General features: G+C 37.6%; 1 protein-coding gene and 1 non-coding gene across 2 annotated transcripts; both read right to left on the bottom strand.

The window, feature by feature from the left end:
• Nucleotides 1-16,188: 16,188 nt before the first annotated feature.
• Nucleotides 16,189-16,295, bottom strand: LOC141644718 (small nucleolar RNA R71). Its single transcript, XR_012544328.1, has one exon. It is a non-coding gene; the product is annotated as a small nucleolar RNA R71 (small nucleolar RNA).
• A 1,766-nt stretch (nucleotides 16,296-18,061) lies between these two features.
• On the bottom strand, nucleotides 18,062-21,684 carry LOC141643166 (delta(7)-sterol-C5(6)-desaturase-like). Its single transcript, XM_074452207.1, has 3 exons — nucleotides 21,099-21,684; nucleotides 18,647-18,952; nucleotides 18,062-18,561 (listed from the first exon to the last, which is right to left on the bottom strand). Exons 1-3 carry the CDS (start codon nucleotides 21,322-21,324, stop codon nucleotides 18,251-18,253), a joined length of 843 nt encoding a protein of 280 aa, XP_074308308.1. The 5' UTR covers nucleotides 21,325-21,684; the 3' UTR covers nucleotides 18,062-18,250.
• Nucleotides 21,685-22,004: the final 320 nt, after the last annotated feature.

Raw genomic sequence — 22,004 nt, 5'->3', positions numbered from 1 at the left:
GAAAGTCTCGTCATAATCTATTCCTTCTTGTTGATTATACCCTTGCACAACCAATCTTGCTTTATTGCGTACTAACTCCAGTATCGTCTAGCTTGTTTTTAAATACCCATCTTGTTCCAATGATAGATCTATCTCTTGGTCTAGGAACTAGGTGCCAAAATTTATTCCTTTCGAGTTGTTGCAATTCTTCTTGCATGGCAACAATCCAATCTGCTTCAGCAAGTGCTTCTTTGATATTTGTAGGTTCAATGTTGGAGAGGAAGGAATAGAAAGAGCAAAATTTGTTCACTCCTCAACGAGTCTGAACACCTCTCCGTAAGTTCCCAAGAATGTTTTCTATAGGATGAGAGTCTTTATATTTCCATTTCCTAGAGACTGAAGGTGCGTTAATGTCATTTGAACTAGGCTCACCTTCTTCAAATGATTGGGAACCAAAAATTGTTCTCCCTGAGTTTAATCTTGGGATTATAGTAGATCCAGGTATAACACTTGATTCTACATCTTGGTTTGGATTTGAAGTTATAGCTTCATCAGTTATAACTTCAATTTCCAAGTTCTTGTCTTGAGAGGAAGTTATAGTATCATCAACTATAAGATCAGCTCTCTTTCCCTTTTCATTTGTAGGGTTTCTAAGTTCATCATTTGTGCCTTCAATTTCTTTATCTTCCTCATCCAACTCTGGGAGATCGCCTTTAGAAAGACGAAAATCAGGTTCATTCATATCTTCCTCTTCATCATGTTCAGCCTTATCAAAAGTATTATTCTCATCAAAAATAACATGAACACTTTCCTCGATGCATAAAGCTCTTTTATTAAAAACCTTGTATGCTTTACTGTGATTAGAGTATCCAACGAAAACAGCTTCGTCACTTCTAGGATCAAATTTGCGTAAACAGTTTTTGCCATTTTTATGGACGAAGCATTTGCTCCAAAAGCAACGGAGATGAGATATATTAGGTTTTTGTCCTCTTAGAAGCTCATATGGAGTCTTTTTAATGATAGGTCTAATCAAAGCTCGATTATGAACATAACAAGCAGTACTAATAGCTTCAGCCCAAAAATTACGAGGTAAACCACTACACAGTAACATAGTGCGTGCCATATCCTCTAATATTCTATTCATACATTCAACAACACCATTTCATTGTGGGGTACGTGATGCAGAAAAATTATGTCCTACACCGTTTTCCCTACAATATTCTATAAATGCGTGATTGTTAAATTCGGTGCCGTGGTCCGTACGAATAGAGACTAACTTAGATTTGTACTTGTTTTAGGCATGCTTTATTAGAACTACAAATTCATCGAAAGTTTAATTTTTTTAATTTAGAAAGAGAGGCCAAACATATCTTGAGTAGTCATCAACTAGAACAAAAACATACCTGGATCCGCCTCTACTTCTTACCTTCATTGGGCCATACAGATCCATATGTACTAGTTCTAGTGGTTCCTTGGTGCTTACCACTCTCTTTGGTTTGAATGACGATCTCACATATTTGCATCGAGCACACGAGTCACGTAGCGTTTCTTGATCGAATTTGATTGATGGCAACCCTTCAACCAAATCCCATTTCTTTAGTTTGTTAAGTATTATTGAGCTAATGTGGGTAAACCTCTTATGCCACAAACATGGATCATCTAAGGTGCCTTTCATGCATGTAAACGAGTTAGTAGGAATTGCATTTAAATCAATCATATAGACATTCCTCTTACGGTGACCTTCAAGAATAACGTTACTAGTTCCTTCAATTATTATACGACAAATATCCGAATGAAAAACAACTTTGTTTCCCTTGTCACATAATTAAGAGATAGTTAGTAGATTATGCTTGAGTCCTCTAACAAGATAAACATCACTTATAGCATGAGAGGTGGAAACATCAACCTTTCCTACACCGACAACCTTACCTTTCTTGTTATCTCCAAACGTGACCTTACCTCCATCAAAGGGTTCAAGTGAAAGAAATAGATTTATATCACCGGTCATATGCCTTGAACAACCGCTATCAAGGTACCATAGATTATTTTCTTTCACCACAACCTGCAACACAATTAGATATGGTTTTTAGGTACCCAAGCAAGGTTGGGTCCTTTTGTGTTAGTTACCCTAAAGATCAGATCTTTTCTAAACCAGATTTGTCTAACAGTTTTTCTTTTGATAGACGGTTGGGTTTGGATTGGATATGTCCTAGTCTTAGGGTAAGCTCGAGGTGTTTCACGTGGTTGCTTAGGGGGAGCCTTAGTCTTATAAGACTCTTTAGGCTTTTGTGATTGTCTAGGTTCATTGTCTTTCTTCTTGTAATCAAAACTGATATCATAGAACCAACAAAAGTTATTGTCTCTTTCTTCATTCAAGTTAGGTTCATCTGTGGGAACATTGTGTTCTTCAACTATTGTGTTAGACGTTTTAACAAACTGAATGCCTTTGCATAAATCTTGTGCGTGTTTAACACAGTTGTTTTGAATATGTCTAGTATGACCACAATAATTGCAAATCAAATATTCACGTAAATTGACATATTTTCTCTTCCTGAAATCTTGTTCGGAAGGAGTTGGTTTGCATTTAGAGTGGTCTCTACGACCATAGAACTCATGTCCTAAACCCATTTTCATGTTGTTGTCTGATTGCTCAGTTAGAAAATTTAGGACTTTCGTGCTACCTTCCCATTTATCATGAACCTTTCTAACGTGTAGGAGCAGATACTTTAAAGATTGAATTTCTTTTAAACATTTGGAATGATCTAATTCAACATCTTTAGAGGAGTTATTCTCTTTATAGTTGTCACGAAAGTCCTGGAATCTCTTGTTAAGAACTCGTACCATCTCCGAATGTAATTTCTTAGTATCGGATAATAATGTTTTGGATTCCTTCAACTGCTGATTTAGAGAATCGATTTCCTTCTTTTGATCTGAAATAACGGCTTCTCTAGCTGTAGCTTCAGATTTAAGAAGCTTTTTGATTTTCCTCAATTCTAAAGTTATAGCTTCATTAGCTATAACTTTGGCTTGAAGATGCTTAATGTTGAGTTTCAGTTATGAGGTTATAGCTTCATTAGCTATAACTTTAGACTCAAGAACCTTTTTCTCAGCATTTGTCGAATCTGAAGTTGTGGCTATATTAGCTGTAACTTTAGATTTAAGCTTTTTAACCTTAGCCTTAAGAAGTTGATTCTCTTCAGCAATATCAAGAATTTGTTCTTTCAGTTCTTTTAATTCCAGATCTTGATTGTGACACTTATCAAGAGATTGCTCGAAGTATTCTCTTAAAGCATTCTTAGATAATTTTTTAACTTGTTTCTTAAATTCAAGATAACTTACGTCTTCTTCTGAGTCAGATTCTCCTAGAAGACATTATTCTGACTTTGAGTTGTTGCTGTCATCGTCACTGTCTGAGATTAGGTCAAGACTAATGTTGCTTAAACACAGATCGGCAACTTCTTCATCTTCAGATCCTTCGTCATCTTCTGTGTCGAGGTCTCCCCAACACGAGGCTAACATGACTTGTTTGAATTCATTTTTGGTCTTTTCGCATTTAGTCTTGTCCTTAATTTTCTCCCATGTGAGACAGTCCTTGATCATATGACCGACTCTCCACACTTGAAGCATCCTTTATTGACGAAGGAAGTTTTTGACTCAGTTGCTTTCTTATTGAAGGATTTATTGTTATATGAAGGTTTTGTTTGCTTATTTCTAAATACTCTCTTTTTGAACCGTTTGGCAAACAGAACCGTCTCTTCCTCAATGTCGGATTCGACCTTTTCATTTTCTAAGGCTTGAAGAGCCATGCTCTTATTCTTACTTGGCTCAACATCGTCTTTATCTAGAACAATTTCGTGAGCCATGAGAGCTCCAATAATTTCCTGATATGACAAGGAAGTAAGATATCTTGATTCCTCCATTGCCGTTACCTTAGGATGCCACTTTTTGGTCAGATTCCTAAGAAATTTTCTGGCAATGTCCTCAGATTCAAACTTCCTACCAAGATTTTTTTATTTCATTTATGATTCTAGAGAATTGTGCAGACATGCTATCAAGAGATTCGTTTGGCTCCATTGTAAAGAGCTCGTATTTTTGAATCAGCAAGTCAATACGATATTTCTTAACAATTGTCGTTCCTTCATAAGCTAATTCAAGACCATCCCACATTTCTTTGGCTGAGGTACAAGAAGAAAAATGGTCGAATTCATTCGATGTCATGACGTTTTACAACAGGCTTATCGCTTTCGAGTTTTTCTCAGCTTTCTTATAGTCAGCCTCCACATAGTCTTCTTACTTTTTCTCATAGGTAGTGCCTTCTGACGATCCGACTAGAATTTTGTTTGGTCCATTCTTAATGATCGTCCAGCACTCCCAATCATGTCCTTTTATGTAGTGTGTCATCATGTTTTTTCAAAGTCCATAATTCTTCCCATCAAGGACGGGACACTTAAGATACTTAGAGTCCATTTCACACGTATAAGGTAGCGGAATTAATAAAAATTAAAAACAAAAAAGATAGACGGATCAGCCTCTTTACCGTTAGGCAATCAAGAGCACGAGGCTCTAATACCAATTGAAGAGTCTATCGATCCGAAATACTCAAGGACGGGGGGGGGGGGGGGATTGAGTATTTAAAACTTTAACCCACTTTTTCGAATGTCCGTATGAGCGTGACTTAATGATTAATTACTTAAAGTTATTGATTAAATTTTAACTAATTAACTAGACGGGATTAAAACGTAACAGAAACGAACAAAAAGAAGCATGACACACGTGATTTTGAAGTGGTTCAGTCTCACAAATCGAAACCTACGTCCACTATTCTCAATTAATAATTTTAGTACCTTTCTGCGGATTACAAAATTACTAACCCACTCGTACAACTAACTCTAGTTGTAAATAAAATGAGTACCGCTAAATACTCAGTTTTATCTAACTTACGTTAATAAGAAAGCACTTGATTCTTCTTCTAAGTGTTCACACAATTGAACGAGTAAGAAACAATGCTTATGTACTATTATCTAGTAACGTAATCTTATGGAATAATAAGCAAATTGAAGCACGACTTTTCGTAAATATTTTCGAATGCAAAACAAATAAAATACTTGATTAAGAAATTTGACTCGATTTGTTTGCAAAGAGATTTTAATATGCGAAATGTTATTTTGAAAGATTAAAGCACATACGTATATATAGTAGAGAAGGCAAGTGGGGTTTTATTCGAAACCCTTATGATGCCTAGAGGAAGGATGGTTTGTTTCACAAGAGAAAAATCTTATCTTTCCTTATTTTAATCCACAAGATATTTAAAATAAGTAAATAAGATAAATCTAAATAATTGTTTAAGATAAAATATCTTAAGACAATCTATTCTAGATTTAACCCAATATATTACTTGTACAAGGAGTATAGTCGATTAAGAGAAACGGCTCATAAGCCCAACTCTCTCGACAAACCCTAGTCGAAATAAAGGGTGTGGACTTAGGGTTTATGTTTAAAGAACTTAGCAAACCCTAGGTAGCATGATGACTCATAAGTCGTTTTACTAACCAATAGGATATATGTAAATTATTCAATCTTAACCCGCATCATTCCTCAATCAAACATACATGTATTTCCGAAAATATATAAACAACTTTTGAGCTTTCAAAAATTAATTTTAAAGCCTTAAAATCGTGCCTTCAAAATGCAACCTAATGTTATAGTATAAAAGACTATAAAATTAAGCATGGTGAGTAAAGTTATTGGTGAAATAGCTATAACTTTACCTTTCCAATATTATTTCCAAAGATACCGTCATTAGATGATGTCCTATACTAGCTAATCTTCCTGGAGATCTTCAGTAATAGGATCATCTCTTCATCTTGATCATAAGCTCTTCATATTGAGCTTCTTATAGACTTGATCATGTCTTTTGCTTGAGTGATCATCATACTTGTGTGTGAAGTAGTCACAATGATGCTTTAGAAATGTTCAATGTTATAGCTCAAGCAGCTATAACATTACTTCAATGATACTTCACAAATCTTCAATGTTATAGTAATGGGTGCTATAAAATTGTTTGCTATGGTAACCTTTATTAACTCTAACAAAGACTAACAAACGATTACACGTAAGAGTATATATGTAATAAATCACACTTGTCATTATCAAAACAAATCACATAACCATATGGTCCAACAAGCTTCATCTTGGGCTTTACAACAAACCCCCTATATGACACTTTGGTTCCTTTAGGCCTCTTTAAAGACACTATCTCTTGTCGACAATCTAGCTTAGCATCGTACTTACCCAACCAATCCATCCCGACTATAACCTTAAACCCCTCCAAAGGAAACTCTAACAGATTGACTGGTAAGTCTACTTGCCGAACCATCATAGACACCCCTTTATATAAATTTGTACATGACACGGACTCTCCCGAGGGTATAAACATATCATCCTTTACCAACCCATACTCCCTCAAACCTATAGCTAAGGCATGACCCCTAGACACAAACGAGTGGGTTGCCCCTAAATAAAACAAAACAAAAGACGGCGTGTTATGAACAAGAAAAGTACCAGTAACCACGTGAGCATCATCCTCAACTTCCTGCTTGCCCATCATAAATATTTTACCGCTGTTCTTCTGACCTCCACCTTGAACCGTAGTGGCTGAAGTGGTAGGCTTAGCCACCGAGTTTTGAGTTACACTGTTGTTCGAACGCTGATATGACCCTTCATTATTGCGATTTTAGTCACCATTGTTGTTGCTTTGGCCTCCCTGATTACCCCACGATCCAGCTGGCCTATTATTAGCCTAACTCTGACTTGGAGCATGCGAAAGGTTTCCTTAATATGACCTTCAAAAACCTCCTCCTCCTCTTGCAGCGCTCGAACACTCAAACCTTTTGTGACCCGTCCCACCGCAGTTGAAACATTGAAGATTGGAGTTCACACTAGTACTCCGGCCGCCTCTTCTCCAAGCTTGAGATCCCCCGCCATAGCTAGCTCCTCCCGAAAAAGTCCTAACCTGATTGTGATTTCTCCTCTTGTGGCTTAACTGATTGCCACCCTCACTCTCAGCCTTTCTCTTTTCAACACCCTTTTCTTTAGCCTCCTTGGCCATGTCCACTAGCCTCTCAGCGTGCCCCGCCCTTGCATAGACATCTTTCAGATCAGTGGCTACCCCAGCTGGTAGCCTCTCCATGATCTTCAATGTTAACCCTCTCTTAAAGAGAAGGGTGAAACTCTATTGACTCAGTTGCATGTCCTCTGCGTATCGTGACGGCACGATAAACCTGTGGTAGTACTCCGTGATGGTCATGTTATCAGCCATAGAATAGGAATCAAACTTAGCTCTCAACTTATGGAGAATGTGCTCCGGAACAAAGTGATCTCTCATAGCCCTCTTGAATCCTGCCCATGGTATTGCAGGTTGGCCCATATTCTTGTAGTATACACGAGCCCCTTCCCTTTCATTCTGCCACGAAACCCCAGCCTCATCCCTTAAGTAGAATGCATCTTGTTCTACCATCATCTCCTCCGGACACTTAACTACCTCTAGCACACTCTCCATCTCCCGCTGCCAATTGTCAAGCAGCTTTGGGTCACCAATGCCCTCGAAAGTAGTGGAATTGAAGCAAGAAATGGTGGTGCTCAGCCGGGATGCATCCACCGGTTTCCCTTCCCCTTTTCTTACATTCTTGAGTGTCTCCATGAGCACTTCTTGCTGCTTAATCATTCTGGCAACCTCCTCAAGACTCATCTTAGATGCCTGAATATACGCAGCTGATCTCCTTAACGGCATTTTGAGCTGATATAACCAAGATAAACGTAAGCACAAAGCCTACGGCTTAAAATAAACAATACGTCCGCCAAAGAGGTAGGCCGAGTGCCTGGGGTACTCGATCGAGTACGGACTACTCAGTGGAGTATTTACACTACTCGGCCGTGTATCCAACTCCAGTAGCCAACCTCAAATAACACATAAAGCATACTCGATCTAGTGCTCTAGGTACTCGATCGAGTACGCCCCACTCGGTCGAGTGCCGCACTTACTCGACCGAGTGGTCATAACCAGTAGCTACTGTCCAAAACTCACACACACCCACTCAGTCGAGTGCCTGGCTACTCACTCGAGTATCCCCTACTCGGTCGAGTACCCGTCCTGCTCGGCCGAATCATGCCAGAAAATGCTATAACCCGTCATTAAACATCATGTATACATATCATCTTCCTTACTCATATTACTAAACATGCAAATGCCATATAATAACATGCATCATGCTCATATCATCCACAATACTCTATATTCATGCAATCATATACTTTCAATACATCCAACATTCTCACAAGGGACATATATAAGACATGTAACGACTTCCCAAGACACCCCGTAGTGACCGGCTCAAAGTTTTAAGGGTCAAAATGCGGCTTTAAGACGTCTCCCAAGCCTTTGCGGTAGCTCCAAACAACTCCTACTCGGGTTCATTTTTAATTAGACACCCTATGTTCATTTGTTCATTGGTTTTAGGTTCCAAAATCGCCGCTCTGATACCACTTTGTAACACCCCCATATACCAAGATGTCTTAACAAGGACCACTCTAGCATATCAAGGTGCTACCATCTCGGTAGTCCGAGATACAATATATCAAAAGTGACCATAAAGAAACGTAATTAAGGTTTATAAATTTAAAGTGCGTACAACTGAAACCAAAATCCGAAATGTCTACGAAACTGTCAAAAGAATGTGATCAACAACTGTATCAAAGGTCAGCGGAAGCTAGACATGCTAAAGCTAAGTGATGACTCCATCCCAGCCATGACCCACGAGCCATCCACTGCATACCTGTTAATCAACTGCTCACCATTAATAAGGAATACCATAAAACAAACATCCAAGCAATTCATCACACATTCCTCCAACCCCTATAATCTCAAATCATTGACTACACACTAGAGTATGTAGCTCTGCCACACCACGAGTGGGGACCGCAGCCTTACCACCTAAGCCCCGCTCAACTCTAAGAGCGAATAACCCAGGTCCATTAACGTGCACACCCCCTTTTGACGGGAACCATAAGAGACGAATCAAGGGCGTGAAGCCATTCCCGATGATGACTCCACTCAGCCAAGGACGCACCTCGAGAACCACAACAAACCAAACAACCAAACCAAATCATCCAGTATATCAGAATCACATTAATAATAATAGTAATCATTCCAACAAATCAACCATCATCATCTTATATCCAATTAATCAGGCAACTGAATAGGAAAAGCCCTACCTTATTAGTGAATCTACAATCAACAAACAACAGCTGAAGCTAAAATCGTTCCTCTACGAACTCGTCATATAGCAATAATCACAACCATACTCTATGTCACAATCATACCAAACAACCATTTTCTCAACCTAAACAACTAGGGCAAAACGCTAAAAGACAAAATCAATAATACACAAGGTACTATTAATTTATCGGTTAAAAAAAATATTCATGATAAGTCATATGAACTTTTAGGGATGAAAGAAACTTTAGAGAGAGAAAGCTCTATTAGGCTATTGTTCTAGGGTTCCGGTAGCTATGGCACGACCCAAAAAACAAAATAATAATCCCAAAAAATCCCAAAAACACAAAAATACGATCATTGTAGATGAGTTAGCTGGTCTAAATCCCATTTCTGATGTAGAGGATGATCCTTCCCCCACAGATGAAGGGATTTGGAGCGAAGTTCGTAGGAAATGGAAACAAAATCAGATTGATAAATCGCAAAATTCTGCAGGTCCGTCTAGGGTTAATGCGCCTAAACCACAGATTACGACGGATGATGTTTCAGGTGAGATTAATTACTGGTCTACTGCTGTTTTTTGTTACATTTTGGGGGTTAGACCTCCGTGGACGATAGTGAATGGTTTTATTAAGCGTGTCTGGAGTGGTTTTGCGATTGATAAGATATCGTTTATGAAGAATGGTATCTTTATTGTTCGATTTAAGACTAAAGAACACCAGCAAAAGGCTCTGAGATATGGTCCTTTAATGTTTGACAGTAAGCCTGTTATTGCTAAGGAATGGACCCTTGAAGCCAACTTAATTAAACATAATGTGCAGCGTTTGCCTATTTGGGTTAAGATACATGACCTTGACATCAAATTTTGGGGTGAGGTGTGTCTGAAGAAGATCATTAGTTCAGTGGGTGTCTGACTTAAATGTGATAAGAACAGGAACTTCCTTAGCTTCCCTAGGATCCTTGTTGAGGTGGAAATGAACTAAGGATTCCCAAAGGAGGTTGAATTTATTGATGAATCTGGGAAGGAACGGGTGGTGGGCTTAGAATATATATGGTTACCAATCTCCTATGATAAATGTAAGGGGATTAGGCACTCTCTGGATGAGTGTAGGGTGTCTCAGGTCAAGGTGCTTCCTAAGAAAGTCTGGAAACCTGTGGCTGAGAAACCTAATCCTAAACCTCCTGTGAAGGTGGCCACCCCAAGATCTGCTCCTCATGATGAGAAGACTGTTACACCCAGAACTCCACCTGTGGTGTTGCAAGCCAATTCTGTTATTTGTACTCTTGTGCCTCCTGTGGGTAGGTCTAAGGCTGATGTCCCCACACTAGCAAGAGTTTTCTCAAAATTTGCCAGACAAGGACCTGACATGACTGGACAATCTAAATCCAGAGTTGGGTTTACTTTTATGGATGCTTTAAACACTGCCTTACAAAGGTCTATGAGGAAGTTGGATGGTAAGGGACGTGTGCCCTCCTTTGATCATGGTTATTCTTGGTTTTTGGAATATAAGAGGTCTAAATAGTCTAAAAAAACAGAAGGATATCAAGTGGTTCCTTCACCAAAATAATGTTGGCTTATTTAATCTTTTTGAAACTAGGATTAGGTGTAGTAGATGGAATAAGGTTCATAATAAAATGTGTAATGACTGGGCTATATACACTAATAACTCTTGTCATAAAGGTGGTAGAATTTGGATGTTGTGGAACCCTAATTTGTTCATTCTGAACATTTTAGATATTACTCCACAGAGTATATGTGCTAAGGTTACTGATAATGTTCGAGGGAATACTTTTAAGATAACTGTTGTGTATGGTTTTAATAAGTTGGCTGAGAGAGACAGTTTGTGGAAGTCCTTGGTCTCTTATGCTGCTTGGGGACTGAACCATGAATTGTGTATGGAGACTTTAATAATGTGATGCACCATAATGAGAGAATTGGGACTGATGTTAGCTGGTCTGAGATTAGAAGATTCCAGGATACCTGCTCTGTTTGTGATTTGCAAACTCTTAAGACCTTGGAAACTTTTTTTACTTGGAACACCAAACATGAGGTTGGAACTAGAGTGTTTAGTAGAATTAATAGAGTGCTTATTAATGATGAATGATTAGCTGAGTATCCTGGTAGCAGTGCTTTTTTTATGCCTGAAGGGCTCTATGAACATTCACCTTGCATCATTAGTAGGCAGGATCTTCCTAAAGGGCAGCCTAGATCTTTTAAGTACTTTAATATGTGGTCTTTTGATGAGCAGTTTACTAGTGTGGTTCAAAATACTTGGAGCTGTCCTGTTCAGGGTACTCCTATGTTCCAATTAGTAAAAAAGTTGGAAGATGTTGAAGGCTCCTCTCAAGGTGTTGAACAAGGAGGGTTTTCAGAACATTGAACACACTTACAATGTTGCTGAGAAGGCTTTATTCTATATTCATGAGGATTTACATAAGGACCCTCTGAATGCTGAGTTGTGTGAGAATGAGAGGATTGCTGCTGAGGAAGTTAAACAATTGATGGAAGCAAGACATTCTTTCCTTAGTCAGAAAGCTAGTACTCAGTGGTTGAAGGATGGTGATGACAACACCTCCTTTTTCATTTTATCATCAAAAAAGGAGAGATGTTAATAAAGTTTTCCAAATTAAGAATGGGGCTGGTGAGTTGCAGGATGAAACTCATAAGGTGAAGCAGGCTTTTGAGGAGTTCTATATTGGCTTGCTAGGCTCTGCTGAGGATGTTCAACTTGTTCATTGTCCTATTGTTCAAGTTAGTAAGGTGGTTCAGGGCCATCATAGGGACAGATTGCTACAGCCTGTAACTGCAAGGGAGATTAAAGAGGCATTGTTTTCCATTCCAGGTTCCAAAGCTCCAGAGCCTGATGGTTTTTCAAGCCAATTCTTTAAAGATGCTTGGGAGTATGTGGGTGAGTCTGTTATCTCTGTTGTGCTGGACTTTTTTACTCATGGTAGGTTACTAAAACAGGTTAATCATACTATTCTTACCCTTATCCCTAAGGTTGAGATTCCCACTATGGTTAATCAGTTTCGACCTATAGCTTGTTGCAATGTGATTTATAAGTGTATAGCAAAGATTTTGTGCAATAGGTTGAGTTCTGTGTTACCTGACCTGATCAGTAGTAATCAAAGTGTTTTTGTGAAGGATAGGGATATTGTGGATAATATTCTTATTTGTCAGGATTTGGTCAAGTTATACAATAGGAAGGGTTGTTCTTGTTCTCGTAGACTGCTTATGAAAATTGATCTCCAAAAAGCATATGACTCAATTGAGTGGTTCTTTATTAAGGATATGATGATTGTCCTAGGTTTTCCTAGTGGCTTTATGGATAGAGTCATGGAGTGTGTAAGTACTCCTACGTATTCCATAGCTCTGAATGGTGATATTTTTGGGTTCTTTCATGGTAAGAGGGGGTTGAGACAGGGGGACCCCATGCCCCCCCTTTTATTCACTTTGTGTTTGGAGTATTTTAGTAGGATATTAGGGGTGGCTCACTGGATCCCTGGATTCAAGTTTCATTCCTTGTGTAAGAAGACTAGGTTGTCACATCTGTGTTTTGCTGATGACCTTCTTCTTTTTTGCTATGGAAATATTGCTTCTGTAAAAATTCTCATGGATTCTTTTGATACTTTTTCTCAAGCTTCTGGGTTAAAGATGAATGTTGGTAAGTCCAATATTTATATGAATGGGGTTGATGATTTGGTTAAGGGTGCCATTCTTGAATGCACTGGAATGCCCCTGGCAAAATTGCCCTTCAGATATTTGGGGGTGCCCATCTCACCTAAGAAATTGGGTGTCCTGGACTGTGCAGTGCTGGTGGAAAAAGTAGTGCATAGGATTGGGGATTTAGGGGCTAGGAATCTATCCTATGGAGATAGGTTGGTCTTGGTTCAATCTGTTCTAAGTAACCTTCATAACTATTGGGCAAGGATTTTTATTCTTCCTAAAGGGATCCTTAATAAAATTGATGATATATGTAGGAACTACCTTTGGCAGGGTAGTGAACATTATGAGAAAGCTCCTCTTGTGGCTTGGGCTAAGATCTGTCAGTCGAAAAAACAGGTTGGGCTTGGTCTGGTTCATACTGAGTTGTGGAATATAGCTGTTGTTGGCAAATATGTTTGGTAGTTGGCAAGTAAAAAAGATCACCTTTGGGTGAAATGGGTGAATTCAGTGTATATAAAGGGGCATGACTGGTGGACTTATTCTCCCTCTTCTGGTGCTAGTTCTTCTTGGCGGAAAGTATGCTGGGTTAGAGACAGACTGAGGCCTGGTTTTGAAAGTTGTGGGTGGGTGAGTACAGGGTATTCTATCAGGAGTGGTTACTTATGGTTGGCTCCTGTTCAGCCTAAGGCTCCCTGGGTTTCCTTTATATGGTCCAGGATTAGTATGCACAAGCATTGTTTTATATTGTGGTTGGTTGTGCAGCAAAGGTTGATGACCAGAGATAGACTGTTCAGGCGTGGGATCTGTGTTGATGGGAGCTGTTTGTTATGTGCTGCTGAAGATGAAAGTCATGAGCACATCTTTTTGCTTGTGAGTATAGTCAGATATGCCTGGAGTTGGTATCTAAGTGGCTACATGTTCCTATACCATGGCATTCAGTTGTCCAATGGTGGCTGTCTTACAGAATTAAGCCACTGTTGAGAAAGCAGATTATTGGTGCTGCTATTGGAGTTTTATTCTATCAGATTTGGCAAGCAAGGAACACTAGTATGTATGAGATAAAGTTGATATCTCCAAGTGTTATTTTGAAACAAGTTAAGCATGTCATATGTAAACGGATTTTTTATGTTGTTAATTCACAAATGCAGGAGAAACACGCCAATATGATTAGAGGTATCATGTCCTAATCTAATTGTGTGTGTTATATGATGTATTGTCTGTTGGTTTGATTAATATTACTTACCTTTCACCAAAAAAAATAAACAAGGTACTAGTGACATACCAACGAAATCGATATAGAGAGGACAGATAAAGACTCCAGATCAAACAAATAGCCTTGGGAGTGATTAAGGTGATTAGAGAGGTGATAGACGTCGTTAGGTTTTGTAAAAGTGATTTGTAAACTGATAGCACGAAATTTATAACCTCTAATCACCTTAACCAAAACCGCGGAAATAAACCTGTCAGACCGGGTACTCGGTCGAGTATCTGGGGTACTCGGCCAAGTGCTCCTAGGCAGTAGCCTGACCAGAAGACACACGACGACCAACTCGGTCGAGTTCCACTTACTCTACCGAGTAACTAAGGACAAGAAAACCGTCGTATTACATAATTGTTCTTCAATCTTTCCACAATTAGTCTTAGATCTAGTCTTGCAAATAAAGAATTCTTGGGTTGTATTTGAATAAGGTGACAATTCTTCATTAATCAATGAGTTTCTTCTATTTTATTTTTCATCATTATTGTATATCTCCTAAAGTTTGGTATAATCCCATAATATCTCGACTTAATTTATTGTTAATCTTTATTAATTACTTTGCTTTGATCATCATGTTTTCCATTGTTATGATGTTTGACAACATTACTTGCATGATTACCACGATGATGAAGTGAGTTGTCCTCTGGCTAGGGTTAATGGGGGATCATATTAGGGGAATTATTAAAAGGTAGATCCGTACTCCATGAGTTATTTTAGTTGATTAAATTGTTATTGTAAGTTATAGCCTAGTGCACATGTTATGTTTGATGAAATGCTTGATTGACAACCTTGCATGATTCTCTACCTTTTCAACAATACCCGTAAGATCGAAAGCATCGGGGATTGTTAGACAATGGACTAAGTTAGTAAGGAGACCAGGTGTACGCCAGAAGCTAACCCAATTCGACCTATGGACCGCAGGACCAAAAGTTTCGTCCCTACTCTACCATGACCTTAACCAAATACCAAACTTATACCCTTTGAATTTACCATTTGATTACCCATATGATCCCATGACACTCTAGTGTTTTCCTCATATTGATTTCACCCTTATTTTCATTATTTGCTCTAGTTTTCATTAGTTTACATTTCATTGTTTTTAGTTGTAGTGTTTCCACTTATTATATCAATCAATTGTGACACCCCTTGACACTATTACAAGCACCTTGTTAACAATTGTAATTCTAAATCGTCCTTGAGGTTCGACCTCTCCTTACTACTTGCTAAAGTTGTTTGTCGAGTTATAAATTTGTTTGGTGGTTTGACGACACATCAAAATGGCGTCGTTGTCGGGGACGGTGTAAATTGAATTGAATTGTTTTATTTGTGCTTTTAGTAGTGACTTTGTTTGTTTTGACGCTGGTAGTGCTAATCTTTCTTCTAGTATTGTCTTTTGTATGCATAGAAGATCAAATTGAGGCAACCCATTACCAATTGTCCGCAAATTGAAAGAACGTTGAGAAACATAAGAAGAGGTTATAGAATCATTAAAAGGGGATCTACTTCAACCACAGAGGAATCAAGCTCTTTGAGTGATAGAGGTTTAGTTGGCATTGAGATTGAATTTGTTAATCTATTTGCAAGGGAACTACAAACCAACCCACAAATTAAGCCTCAAGAAAACCCACAAAATCAACCAATCATGCCAAAATTCTCATCACATTCCGTACTAACCGAAGATAGTCTAACCTATGACACTCCAACACCCACATACTTAACGGAAAACTTCATAGCAAAATCCGCCTTCATACAATTGGTAGAAAGAAGCCAATTCAGAGGGATGCCAAGTGAGGATCTACACCTTCACATGATGACCTTTTGTGATTATTGTGAAGCTATCTCTCAAACGGGTGTAACTCAAGATCACTCCGATGGGTATTCTTTCCATTCTCATTAATAGGAGTCGCAAAGCAATGGCTTAAGAGTTTGAATAAAACTACTCTTGGGATCGACTCATGGAAAAAGTTAGCCTTTGCTTTCTACAAGAAATTCTACCCACCAGAGAAGACCAATATGCTTATAGCTCAAATTACGGGATTCAAGCAAAGGGATGAAGAATCATTATATGAAGTTTGGGAGCGTTTCAAGGCCACTTGCCGGTCTTGTCCTCATCATGGTATTAGTGAAGGGTTCTTAGTTCAACAATTTTGAATGGACTTTATGAAGACTCAAGAAATGTTTTGAACTTGGGTTCAAATGGTATGTTCACCGAAATTGATGACAGTCAAACATGGGTAAAAATCAAGGAGATGGCGACTCATATTTCTCAATATAGTAGGCTTTGAAAAGCTGGAGCGTGAGGCGGGGGTCGGTGGTGAGTTTTGTGCCACCCTGTATGTATGAATTTGGTGTGTTTACTAGCTACCAATTGTAATGTGGTGAGCTTGGGTAATTGGTTCTTAACGGACTCATATCTACGGATATGATGGCCTGAGGTAGCACACAGACACTTGATGAGATCCATTTATTTGGGTGTTTGAAGTGTGACCGCTTCCTACAAGAGTAGTGTAAACGCTAGAGTAGATAGTGTACCTAAGAGAAGCTATGAATTCTGATGTATGTATGGTCAGTGTAAGGTGCAAATTGTTGTTCGCGGAGTACCTTCCTTAGCTTGTTGAAACACGAGTTTACTGTAGCAATGGACTCCCAATAAACCAATCGAGTTCAAGATGAATGTCACTCGGTATGGTGTGAGTTCTAGTTAGTAGTTATTTGATGTAAAATAAACATGATTTTTACCAAATTAATGTAAAACTTAGTCGATTTTTATGTTTGTTTACATAGCAAAATATAAGGGTTTATTTTTGGTTTTGATATGTAAACAACGAAAATAGTGAAGGGATATGAAATTAGTTGTGAAAATCTCGCAGGACCCCTCAACTAATACTAGCATATGAGTGAACAACTCTCTTCCTTCGCAAGGAACTCGAAACTGAACACGAATGACACTCAACCTCGCAAGGATGAATGTGTATTACCTTAAATCCCAATTATAAACTGATTACAAAAACCCTTATTTATAGTAGTCACTATTAATTACCATAAACTAAGATAATAATTTGGAAATAAAACAACAACTACCTTATTCGGGATTAGGAAACTAAATAAACTCTCCACGCAAATTAGGAAACTCTCCTATACTAATTAGGAAAATAATAACAAACTGACTCGAATTAGAAAACTAATAATAAGACTCGATTTAGGGAAGTAAACTTGAGTTAGTTCGTCACCCGCGTATAAGTTGGACAACTCAACTTAAAACGATCATGTCTCCTTCGTTGCTTAACCAATTAAGGCATATGACCACTTCTTTTTTTCTTTTTTTTTTTTGACAAGTACTTTCATCTCAAATAGGTATCACACCAAAATTAGCCATAGTTTAGGAAATATTTAGCTTTTAAACCAAGTAAACGAAACTGAAATATCAAGAGTGACTTGAGCTTGCGTTTTCAACATATATTCGTGTCCCTCTTGTATCACTCTAACATTTATGCTCTAATAAACCAAACCCGAGTTTTTACACTTATCATTATGTTAATTAACTAGTGGGGTAGGTTAATTATAACTCACGTCTCACGACAATATGTTAAGGAAAATGAGTTATGTCCTACGGAGTATGATAATAATGCAAAACTAGTCAAAGCATAAAACACACCACTCAGTCACTCACCTCTTGGCCCCTTTGGCCTTTTACCTTTCGGCCATGCAAATGAACTAATGAGATAACGGAATAAAGCTCGTTAATTTTATGGTAGAACTTAGAAGTCAAAATCTTCTACTTAAATCTCAGTTCATAGATTATACATCAAATGATGTATTATAATCAGTTGTGTAATTTCTGAGTTTTGTTACGACAAAAATTTCTGAAGCTAAATCGGCAAAGTCTATCTAGCTCAATTTCATCCTCTAAGCATATTAACGCTTGTAGTACCAAAATCAATAATTAATTTACAATATGAATGCAATAAGAACATGCACTCAAGCCATAAAAATCCCTTGAAAAAAATCAGCATGAATATAATCTACAAATATTAACGACGAATCTAAGGCAACATCTATATATACACGTGATTAATTAGTTACACTTGATAGGCTTCTCGTTGTCGTCATCATCGAGAACAGGGTTTCGAAGGGTCCCAAAGGCCCAATCCATTAAGACGGTGTAGTGGCCGTAGTTATGGCGGTAAGTCGTGTGGTGGATGGTGTGGTAGCCGGCACCCATTATCGGCCACAGTTTACCGTGGATACAATCATGAACATTGGCGGTCCATAAGCCCTCAAGGAAAAGAAGGGCTATGTGAGTCCTAAATTGCATTGGCACAATAAATAGTGATATTGAATGAGGCATTGCTTGTAGTATTCCATCCAGTGGATGGAATGCTAGACCTGAATAAAAAAATTATGAGTTAAAAGATGAATAAATGACGGTGCCAGAGAAAATAAATTGTAAAAAGTAGGCAAGATAGGTTACCGGCAAAAGGAGAAAGACTGGATTGGTTGTTGTAGATGTGATGAGTTGCATGAAGGAACTTGTAGAGTGGTTTGACATGGTGAAGCTCTCGGTGCATCCAATAAATGCCGAACTCAACAAGTGTAAGATAAGTAAGAAGATAGACAAGGTAGACGGGCCAGCCAACGTCGCTTATGCGAGGAAAACATTTGGTGCGGCCACTTTCAACTACATATTCATTGATGGTTAGGTACAGAGTGTACCAAGGCATCGCCTTCATTGCTACGTATATTTGTAGTAACATTGATTTTAGGGATGGGACGCAATCTGAAACGGTTAGAACCCTATGGTTAGTTCCGCTTGACACCAATATAATCGAAACAACGTTACATTAGTTGCGACTCAGAGACAATAACATGATTTGCGACCCATATACAATAAAATGAGATGCGGGAACAAATTTATTTCATCAAATATGGGTCGCTTCAAGAAGTGGTGAAAAAAGATTAAATTAATGTAAATTCTCCTACATACTTAATATAATAAAATCAGGTTTTGTCAGGTTCATGTTAAATAAAATCAGGCTCGTGTTAACTAGATATTGTGGTCAACCCCACGACTAGACTTGGCAATGAAACTTTAGCTAAATGATTGATCATCTTTGGCCAACATTTGGGTTATCCATAGGTGCTTGCCAAGAATACCAAACCACACAAATTAAATGAGATGATTATAACAAAACATAATGGAAACATGCCATAATAATCAAATTTGATGTGGTGTCTCTAGTTACATCACCATCAAGGGGAAAACATCAAGTTGTACCACTCCACCATTACACAATTATGTCAATTAAAGTGTAACACACTTATTAAGTAAATGGACAACGACATCGATCATGTTACAAAGAATAACACAAAAGCAATTAAACTATATTTAACTCATAACGAGAAGTATTTAGTTAGAAAATTAAAGATAAATAAGTGGCTGAAACGAGAAACGAATGGACTACTATTATACTCACTCTGTTCTGTTGAATAGTTTATATTTATTTTATTTTGTAAGGGTAAAATAAAGTAGATGTAAATTATTAATTGGGATGGGAGGAGTACTAAAATGATTTGAAGTGGTTGAGCATGTGCGGTGTGCATGCAGACTGAGATTGCACATGGAAAGAGTGAGACAAGATCACGTTTAATAATCTTGATTTAACTTTACACAACTTGATGACCGAAACTAATAAGTTGACAACTTGTGGTGTTAGTTATTTAAAGTCCCATTTGATTAAAGTAAAGAAATATCCTACTAGCTCATTACATAAATCACATGATAACTTGGTAACGAAGTTGATTGATTAAGATTAAAGAGAGCTATCAACTATCAACCTTCTTCATGTAAATGTCACATACTAGATGTCACATACATCGTTATGTCACATACATCGTTAATCCTCAACAAGAAGAGTAATACTGTTATTACACCTTTTTTCTTTTTTTAATATTTTATTGAGAAAGTTAAATTGAAAAATCGGAAAAAACTAGACTGAAAACAAGTACTCTAAACCAAACTGAACTGAAAATAAATAATTAAATAAAAGATATGGAGTTGGTTTTATTGTATTAACATCTTCCAACGGACTCTATTTAGAACCCGCACAAAAAATACTTCCTCCTATTCTTTTAAATCGTAACCTTTTTTTAGACTTCTTTATAAAATTATCACATTTCTATTTTGGTAGTAGTTTTGTATGTAAAATGACACTACTTTTTTTTGGTATATGTAAACACACTACCATAAGACGGTATAATGAATTGGATGAGGTGCTTTATTATTGATGGATACTACATTTATAGTGGAGTATATTGGGGAATACTCCAAATAATATTTCTAAAGATAATATCCTACCTAGTATATTATCTCTTGATAATATATTTTTGTAATATTCTATTATATCTAATATTCTCTAATAACTACTTAATTGAGTGAAAATCACCTCCCTCCTATAGCATTAATATTAATACTTTGTATTTTAATTCCAAGAAATTGGAGAAAATATCTCATATTTTCTCTTATTCAGCCTAATAATGTAAAACGAACTCAAGGCAAATATAATGCCGCGTAACCACATTACTGGGTAAAAGTAGTTATGAAAAAGACCCGTTTTACAATAATACTTGTCTAAGATCGCCTTACACAAGTATTTTTGTTCAAATGCCACCCACCGGAAGAAATCCGAAAGAGACGATAAAAATATGTAAAACTAAAATGAAAAACTCTGAAATTGATTGAGCCTAACCCATCGGCGTAAACTTTTGCTTGAAATGGTTTCTCGCAAAAAAACATACGGAGTAGTATCCAAAGAACATACGAACACACAAATTACATCATAAGCCATGAAAATCACCCTAGCTGGTATCTTAACTAGTCTCGTAAATCGCAAAGTAAGAAGTGAGATAGATGTAGAAAGTGTTACCTTTGGGAATATAAAGATTGCGTTTCCAATAGTAGATAACAAAGGACCAGAGGAAACCAGGAAGAAGATAAACAATAGAGCCACTAATGAAGTTACGGATCCAAGTCTGAAAGAAATGCGGAAGTTTAACCCACATCGCCGGCGGTAAGAACGTCCCCAGAACAACGTCATTGTAAAAGTTGGTCTCCCACAGAAACAATGCTCTGTACTCATATTCGTCCCACATTATCGTTGACGGAGTAAGCAGTAAGCTTAGATCACGGAGATATATACAGTTGGCGTGGTTGGTGATATACTGATATCAAGTGTATGTATAGGGATGGTATTTTGCCAAGGGAACAGTATCTGCCTGTCTGGTTAGGAGTTGAGGACTGACTACTTGAGGACTTGAGACTGTATTTATTACTCAGATTCTATTTCAAGATTTGACCAAATTTTATACTCACTCCAATGACTTCTTTATTAGCCAAAAAATAAAAAATACACGAAATCTATTGAGTCGGAGAGAGTATTTGCATTTAATTTACATGTAAGCTACTTGTATGCGGATATATTGTTATAAACTTAAGCCTTGTTCTTTTCTGTTGAAAGTAGTTGAATTGAATTTGTACTGAATTGAATGAAGTCGAGCTCAATGGAATTGAACTGAATGAAACCGAGCTAAACTGAATGAACGGAAATAAAAGTTAATTGTGAAAAGGTGAGCTGAATTGAACTAAATGGAGTTGAGCTAAATTAAAATAAGCTGGAATTAAACCAGAAAAACCAGGTCTTACATCTGTCAAATAGGTTTGTTTTTTTTTGACAAGAAATAGGTTTATCTATGTATTGTTAGTTGTTATGTCATTTAAATATGTACTCCCTCAATCTCTTAAATATCTTCCATCTTTTATTGTTTCCTTAGCT

The sequence above is a fragment of the Silene latifolia genome, chromosome 2, assembly GCF_048544455.1.
Source record: "Silene latifolia isolate original U9 population chromosome 2, ASM4854445v1, whole genome shotgun sequence".
NCBI classification, from domain to species: domain Eukaryota; kingdom Viridiplantae; phylum Streptophyta; class Magnoliopsida; order Caryophyllales; family Caryophyllaceae; genus Silene; species Silene latifolia.
Note: the sequence above shows the minus strand (reverse complement) of the source record. Positions and strands in the feature narration are given on the sequence as shown.